General features: G+C 41.9%; 1 protein-coding gene across 1 annotated transcript; it reads right to left on the bottom strand.

Moving 5' to 3' along the window:
- Positions 1 to 1317: 1317 nt before the first annotated feature.
- LOC118213678 (cytohesin-interacting protein-like) lies at positions 1318 to 7876 on the bottom strand. Its single transcript, XM_035392707.1, has 8 exons — positions 7523 to 7876; positions 6910 to 6959; positions 6673 to 6727; positions 6366 to 6468; positions 6137 to 6230; positions 4817 to 4883; positions 3146 to 3212; positions 1318 to 2727 (listed from the first exon to the last, which is right to left on the bottom strand). Exons 1-8 carry the CDS (start codon positions 7715 to 7717, stop codon positions 2342 to 2344), a joined length of 1017 nt encoding a protein of 338 aa, XP_035248598.1. The 5' UTR covers positions 7718 to 7876; the 3' UTR covers positions 1318 to 2341.
- Positions 7877 to 8788: the final 912 nt, after the last annotated feature.

Raw genomic sequence — 8788 nt, forward strand, 5'->3', positions numbered from 1 at the left:
ACATCACATAAGTAATCACTAATTCTACAAGCACAATGAGGGTTATTCCAACTGGCCAGTATGAATGTGTTGTAAGATTTATAATTTTATATTTTTATTCATTAATGATTTATTTATAGCTCTCACTCAGGCTTGTGACCGAAGAAACAATCGAGTGGACTGGCAGCGTTTACCTTTAGAGATTTTTTTGTTCTGCTTCCTGTAAATAGCACAGAATGCTTCAAGTGATTTAAAGCTCCAAGTAAACCAAAAAAAGCTACCCAGACGGAGCCAACACGCGCCTGACTAACCTGTGATTTATTTCTTTTTTATCCCCCCATCTCTCGCGTGCGAGTTTAAGCCTTTTCAAAATCTAGCGAGAAGTCGCTGCTGTCCTTGGATGAGGAATCTCAGGACATAATGTGAGACAGGAAAAATATCGTCGAATAGAAAAACAACCAAGTATGCTGTGACAGAGCCTGAGCCAGAGCCAGGCTTGTCTGCGGGACTTGAATTTGAGTTTGCAGTTAGCGGTCGAAAAATAGGATGGCCTGCTATTGTCTTACTGCATACTTGAAAATCTGTGACATCCCACACACCTCAACGTGTGACAAAGTCTGCAGCTACCAAATGGGAACTGCAGTCTTTTTCAGAACACATTCTGCAGGCCCAAAACGCAATTAGGTATCCAGCCCAGCAAACTGCCACCAACTTAAAAAATGCTTTTCTGAAAATCATTCACATTAGTTATAAAACTGACTGACATGTTGGTCACCAATCGGCACCCTGAGCCGACCAGAGGAGGATGGGTTTCCCCCTTGAGCCTGGTTCCTTCCAAAGTTTCTTCCCATCTGCCACAGGGAGTTTTTCCTTGCCACTGTTGCCTTAGGCTTGCTCCTGTGGGGGTTTAGGCCAGGGTTGTCTGTAAAGCGTATTGTGGCAACTGCTGTAAAATACGCTATACAAATAAAATTTGATTGATTGATTGATTACTCAAATTAGTAAATGAGCACAATAGCAAAAGCCAGTCCGGTCAACACTGGTATACTTTATAAGGTCTTTAACTTTAACTTTAACTGCCATTTAAAAAATCACTTTCCTGTGAAAAGCAAAAAAAAAGATATTCTCTGGTGATGAGACCAGCCCACCGGAAGCAGGGTGCGTGTCAGGCAATTTTTGGCTCGATGAAGTCCTGTGACGGGAGGTAGGTTGTGGTTTTACAGATTACAGCAGTGCACCAGTATTTGGGTGCTGCTGTGTCTTACACCATTTCCACAGAATGATATTTGCGAAGCCCCCTTCCCAGGTTAGTTGTAAAAACAAAAACAATCTCAGGGGACCTAAAATCAACCATTTTAATAGACACTGTATAATTGAGAACGTCAGAAAAGTAAAGAAAAAAAAAGACAAACATTTGCAATACGCAACAAACAGTCATATGAACAAATTTACATAAATAGCACTGCTATACTGAAAAGGTAGATATGCAAATGAAACATGACGTGAGTAGATAAGATTTCTCGTGTACTGTAGTCTGGCAGAAGCACAGTGAAGAGGTACCTTCACTGAGAACATGAAACCAACTGAGAAAAAAAATTACTCGTGCAGTTTGCACCTTCTGTCAGCCACATCCTGTTTTGAACATCTCAGAAACTATCCTCTGATGCTTCTCATGAACGTACTACCAAATCATTTCTGTGTGTGTGTATATACATTTACAGTACATGAGTATGTATATGTGTATATATATACACATATATAATATATACATATATATATATACTCACACACACACACACACACGTATTCTCGTGCACACAGGCACGCACGCACGCATACACATACACACACACTAAAAGCTAAACTTCATAAAGAGGTCAGTAGTTCACTATAAAAGGAGTTACGGGAAAGGTTTTAGAGGAAAACGTTACAAGAAGGAAGGGCTCCGTGCTTTTGTCCAGGAAGTGTAGTATGCTGCATTAATTATGAAACAGATTATTTAAAAAATCACTCAACCTTAACATAAATTGCACCCGTAATGCTTAATGCTTTAATGCTACAATCGGAACCTTTTTTGAACCAATCATGCTTTGCATGTTATCGATGCTGTAAAGCACCAGCTATGAATGTTTTGCTACAAATGTTTTTAAAGGTGAATGATACTTGAACAAATGTTTTTTTTTTTATGGTGAATGATACTTGATTGTTACTGTAAAGATAAGACTAGTACAGAGTACAGTTTGAATTCCTCTGCACTCGGAACATCTTTGTCATGTGAATGATAAATGTGTGCTGCTGGGAGGATGATGCTGTTGTGAATGAGTAGTACAGTGTGTCCAAAGTCACATGGTCCGCGTGAGGCTCAGTCGTTCTCCTCCTCTTCCACCGAGTGGTTGAATCCGGGGATGAATTTCAGCAGGCGCTTCCTGACGCTACCCTTGCGGGACCTCCGGGGGAGCGTCCCGAACAGGGAGCAGGCCCCCACGGCGTCCCAGGACGGCGAGACGGAGCCGCTGCTGCCCGCCAGGCTGGTGGTGCGCTCCCGCGGGACGTCCCAGCGGAAGAAGCGATCGCCGTCCGTGCTGAGGGGGCTGAGGTCCCCGAACACGCCCTCCTCGCCCTCCTCCGCCTCCTCCACGCTCCTCCAGCTGCTGTCGCTGGAGAAACGGACGCCGCGCCGCCCCGCGGGGGAGGCCAGGGACATGGGAGAGTCCAGCGAGGGGGGAGCCGAACAGACGCTCATCGCCCCTGAAGGAAGGAAAAGTCAGTTCCCTTGTAAAACAAATGTATGGTTGGAATGCTCATTGAATATTGAACATAAAAATACACCATAATGAAAATAATATGTGTCACAGGTGTGTAACTTAATCAATGAAGCACCTTTTTTCACTAAAAACATTTTTCAATTTCAACCATTACATTTTATTTTTAAAACAAGAGTGTATGTTAGTAGAGAAGAACCATTGCAATGCTGTATGAAACATATTAAACTGTAAAGCAATGCTACTCTTTTTTTTCTAACAGAAAGTATTCAGACAGCGAAAAAAATCATGCAGTGATGCTTTTCTGTATATGCTCAGCACATGCTAAACTATGCACATTTTTAATTGATGAGAAAAGCTTATAATGAGAAAGGAAGCTGTGGTTTTTATAGAAGTCCCCGTACCAGAGGCAAGGCGCTGTTCCTGTAATGTCAGTCTCTGCAACTCCACCCATTTTGTCTTCAGTCTTTGCTATGTGGGGAAAAACAGAGGTTCTCGGGGTTAGAACTGACAGATTGTGCAGGGCAAGCAAGGTTTTCACCTACCAGAATTACCTAATTTCTCAAAAACAGACTGCTTCAGGTGAAATACATCAAGCTCATTCAATGTTCTGCTGCAGCCACAAGGGGATTTCTGATCAGGCCGAATTGCTGGTTTGAGTTCTACCCAGTAATGGGCCTAACCCTAACCCTAACCCTAACCCTACCCAGTAATGGGCCTAACCCTAACTCTAACCCTAACCCTACCCAGTAATGGGCCTAACCCTAACCCTAACCCTAACCCTACCCAGTAACGGGCCTAACCCTAACTCTAACCCTAACCCTACCCAGTAATGGGCCTAACCCTAACTCTAACCCTAACCCTACCCAGTAATGGGCCTAACCCTAACCCTAACCCTACCCAGTAATGGGCCTAACCCTAACCCTAACCCTACCCAGTAATGGGCCTAACCTACACCCTAACCCTACCCAGTAATGGGCCTAACCCTAACCCTAACCCTACCCAGTAATGGGCCTAACCCTAACCCTAACCCTACCCAGTAACGGGCCTAACCCTGGGGCCTAAGCCTAACCCTGACCCTACCCAGTAATGGGCCTGTAGGACGGAGTGTGGGACAGTGGGTAAGGAACTGGGCTTGTAACCGAAAGGTCGCAGGTTCAATTCCCGGGTAAGGACACTGCTGTTGTACCCTTGAGCAAGGTACTTAACCTGCATTGCTTCAGTATATATCCAGCTGTATAAATGGATACAATGTAAAGTGCTATGTAAAAAAGTTGTGTAAGTCGCTCTGGATAAGAGCGTCTGCTAAATGCCTGTAATGTAATGTAATAATGCTTTTAAATGATCATATTTTGTCAGGGGACGATTGCTTGATTTTGAATTTCGTTGAATGTGTTTTTCCCAGTGTTGTAGAACAAAATTATGCAATCTCTTCCACTATTCGACAAAATAAAATGAAAAACTGATTTAAGTTCAAAGTGGTTGTGTAGGTTTACCTTAATAATAACATGCTCACCTTCCCAATACGCACACTTGTTTTTATATGGTCTTTATCCCTTTTATAGCGTGGGCTTTTTGGATTGCTTTTTCAAAATTTGAAGTTCAATTGCCAGTAGTGATTGTTAGACCAGCATTAGAATGTTCGGTTAAGAACATTCTAATCAGATACTTGTGATCTCGCATCTTAAAGGGTTAAGTTCGGTCTGTTTGTCTACCCTGTTTGCATTGCATTATGGAGGGCACATGGTTTGTCTGGCATTGTGTTTTTTTTGCTCCCAGTGTGTCTTTTAGATTGCACGGTATTCAAAACTTCCAAAAATGTAATTGCTTTAAAAATCCAATGAAAAAAGACTGCATCACTAATCACAAAATATTCTATGGTGGCCTTTGTGTCAGTAAAACTGTGGCCTTTGTGTCTTTAAAACTGTGGCCTTTGTTTGTCTCAGGCAGAATTTGTGGAGAGGAAACCAACGCCCAACCATGCTTTCGTTCCCTGCACTTCTGAAAGCATTTTAATCTAAGAGGAACATTGCCCTCAGTAAACAAGAAGAAGAAGAAGAGAAAGAGAGAGTTACCTTCAATAACCTCAGCTTCTTCTCTAGCTCGATCCTCTTGACCACCGCCCCACTCACTGTTTCCATCCTGTGGGTAAGAGGGGGAGGCAGAGGCCGTGAGCTGACTGTGGTTAAGGCCCTTGACTCATTAATGAGTGGGTGTAGGTTTATATTCTGGGTGGAGCACTGTTTTTTTCCCCCAGATAACCTGAACCTGCTCCCAAAACATCTGTGTGAAAGTATGAATTGAGTCAACAGAAACGGTTATGGACACCAAAGTATACTGATGACACCAACTACATGTGCATAGAGAGTTGCTGACACTCTTGGAGAATGCATCTTTATTTTGCTTTTGGCTTTTTAGAACTGCAGAAATTTTGACTGCCATTTTAAGGGGATGCACCACCATGAAAAACGATGATTTTGATTCCATATGTCAATTTTGATATTTTTTTATATTTTGCTTCTATAGTTTCATAAAATGAGCAAACTACAGGTAAATAATCGTTATAAATAGTTAATTTAGATGATAATATAACACCATCGTCAAGAACACGATGCATAAAATAAGCTTATGATAGCATATTTTATGATGGTTAAATCATATATCGTTAAAAAGCTTGTTTCCTGGAGCGTATAGCCAGTATGACCATATGTGGCTATTTCCTTTGCTGTCACTGTGAGGATGGACGAAAGACAAGCAGAACTCCTCGATTTCATTTACGTTAGCAAATCTTTAACAGCCATTTCCTCAAAACTGTATATTGCCCCTAGGTTATTCAATTTATCTCAACTTTAACAATAGATACAGCTACATAATTTTACATACTGTTTCTTAAATGTTATAGCTAGGGCGTATCAGAGGCTTTTTTTGATATGTTTTGTAATTTTCATTTTATGTGGCATTTTATCAGTAAAAATAGGTTAAAAAAAAACATTTTTTTCCAGCATGTACATATTGTTTTTGGAATAATTAATTTAAAAAACAATAACTATTGAGTTATTGATCACATAAAAAAAAAATCAGTTCAGATTTTAACTGTTGAGCTTAAATATTGAATACATTATATGCAAATTAGCGCATATTTAATGAGCAAATAGCTCATTTGCATATTTTAAAAATAAAAAAGTGAAAAGTCATAATACAAAAAAACCTTGTATTTGTGTGTTTATTCAACTGGTAAAATTTCATTTTGATATGAGTAAAGAAATTTTTTTTTCCTATTAAGGGGTGGTGCCTCCCCTTAAGTGAAGGCCTACTACCCCCTCCCTCTCAGTTCAGACCGCACCTCTTCTAGTTAACCCCTCCCTGCCCAGGGACAGGTGACACGACCCACTCACGTCAAAATGTTGGCGGAGCCTCGAATCAGGTTGACGATGTGCTGGTGAGCAGAGCCCTCTGTGCAGGCGCCATTGATGGAGACGATGACATCGCCTGGCACGCAAGCAGACAGAAATAAGTTAGCCGGGGCCACAGCTTCCTGTGAGAACCTGCTCTAAAAGGGGCCCGGCATGGGAACCGATGGGCGGGCCCCCCCGGGGGACAGGAAGTGAGGCGCGCTGTGCTCACCGTCGGTTAGCCCTGCGGCCTCGGCGGCGCTGTGCTCCTGCACCTTGCTCACGAATGTGTACATCTCCACCGTGCTGCTGTCCTTCAGCTGGAGGCCGTACGTCTGCAAACAGAGAGAGGCCCACCATGAGACCTCTGTTAGCGAGCGCTCTTAAAGCGGTACACAAGAACTCAGTTCATTCCCCCTCAACTCTGCCATCCTCAACCACAGCAAATACTAAAAATGCAAATGCAGCCTGCTGCGCATTCAAATGCCTCAAAATGCAAACGGCGAAAATGCGAGGTGATGGCCACGCGAATGGCTTACCTGCACTTCAAATCCGAACGTTTCGTTGTCTTGCTTTTCCAGCACAACGGTCGTCCTGGGTTTGGTGCAAGGAAATAAGTGACCATGCGTCAGTCTGGTTTGTTTACAGGAGAGCAGAGAGAACTTTTGCCCTCTCACACTCTAACCACAAGTGCTCCAGCCTCTGTACTATTCAAACATTTAGGCACACTTAAATTACTGTAAGATATCAGAATGAATAGAGCTGTTCTTATTTACCTTTGAGGGTCTGTGTAATCGACCAGGGAATTCGACCGAGTACGAGTAACCTGGAATGAAAGAAGTATGCTTTCTCTAAGAATATATAATCATGGTCTTTGTGCTAGACAAATTAATCACCAGCCAGTTCATGTTCAGTGCATACAAATGTTGATCGTGATGCAAATAAAACTTGCCCACACCTATTACTCCTGTAGTTTTAAATATAAGTTTAGATTATGGTTGTAAACTTAATTAAGATCTAATATATCTGTAGTACAACGTAATATCACACATGCATTACGTTTGAATATGCAAATTATGCAACACGTCTCTTTTCTTTCTTAAAAAGTTCTTAATTAAGATGTTAAAACAAAAACAATTGCCTCTTCTTGCCTCTTCGGCAACTGACTTCCTGGTTGCGGTTTACTCATACTTGCACGGAATTAACACAACAAGCCCATAAAGCCCTTTAGTTACATAATGCACATGCAATTATAAATTCAAATTCTGCAAAAACGAATGTTTTCAAACACCGTCAGAGAATTCAGTTAACTAATTTCAATGTTTTTCTCTCTCTGGTGAAAGCGTAAAGTAAAATGTAAAATGCTCTCCCTCTCTCTCTCTCTCTCACCTGTTTCTGTCCTCTGGGCAGATCTGCAAGGCTCTTTGTCTTGGTCTGCCTGTGCTTGCGGTCATTCTCCCCATTAAGAGAACACCTGTGCCACAGGCTCCTCTTGCTCCTCAAAGAACTGTCCAGAATGCAATTGTCATGGGCGCTCTGTTTGAGGAGCCCCTTGACACTCATGGTGGAGATCACAGCCGTCATGCCTCTTCAGAACATGACGGAGGGGCGCGAGCGGCTGCACAGCTAAATGATCAGCAAAGCGGAAACCCCAGACCATGTGATTGCGCCGAAGCGCGCTTTGCAGATCAGACAGCCCTTGCGCTTTGGTTTCTTTTGTATCCTTTGTTCTTTTTTCTTTTTTTTTCCCAGAACGTTTCATCTGCTCGGGGGAAAAAAAAAAAAAAAAAATCTGCTCTTTTTTTTCTTTTTTAATACCCTTAGTCTTTGTGAGCCCCCTGTGCAATTCGGTTTCTGGTCCGTCAGCCAGCAGAAATGCACACAGACCGCACTTCTGTGAGCGACCTCCACCTGTTTCCTTCCCCCTCTCCTTCGGCAGAAGGACTCCCTGATCTGCCCCGGGAGGAGACTTTTATTTTGAAAAACAACAAAGGCCACCTTTAGCCCGGGGCCACAGCCGGGCCTGCAGAAACAACCCGCACGGGTCAGCGCATGGATGGAATCAGAACCCTGCTGAACCCTGCTGAAATGGTACATCATCCACAGGTCAGCAGTCAAGTTTGCAACAAGCTGACGTAGAGAATGTATGCTTGGATTACAACATTGAAATTCAGGACACACAATATATTTGTATTTTTTTAAAGCCAGTGAGGACAATGCACGTTCGCATTAAATACATTGAAAATCTGGATATATTATATATTTTTATTTCTTTAAGCCAATGTGGAAAATATACGCATGTATTAAATACATAGAAAAATCAGGATACATGATATATTTTTATTTTTAAAAAAGCAAATGAGAACAATGCACGTTTGCATTAAATACATTTTAAAATCAGGGTATATGAACCCCAATATATAACATTAATACTGCCATCACTGAACACCACATTGTTCAGTTTCCTCAGGCAAAAAAAAACAAAACAAAAAAAACTTTTTAATTGACAGCCTAAAGTCTAAAAGGAAATCAAACACAATATATTTTCTCAGAATGAAGCTCTTCCCAACTGCATACAGTAGTACTCAAAGTTAAGTTCGAAGGCATCCCTTTTTTCTTAACACTTCAGGGCCTCTGACATTTCCTGAATTGCAT

This window comes from Anguilla anguilla, chromosome 15, assembly GCF_013347855.1.
Source record: "Anguilla anguilla isolate fAngAng1 chromosome 15, fAngAng1.pri, whole genome shotgun sequence".
Classification (NCBI taxonomy): Eukaryota; Metazoa; Chordata; class Actinopteri; order Anguilliformes; family Anguillidae; genus Anguilla; species Anguilla anguilla.

Bases quoted from the DNA above. Each gene is read 5' to 3' on its own strand.
- LOC118213678 (XM_035392707.1), bottom strand. From the start codon at position 7,717: ATGACGGCTGTGATCTCCACCATGAGTGTCAAGGGGCTCCTCAAACAG. The intron at 6,960-7,522 runs GTGAGAGAGAGA...CTTTCATTCCAG, and splicing joins TGCCCAGAGGACAGAAACAG to GTTACTCGTACTCGGTCGAA. The intron at 3,213-4,816 runs GTAACTCTCTCT...TTCCCCACATAG, and splicing joins AGAAGCTGAGGTTATTGAAG to CAAAGACTGAAGACAAAATG.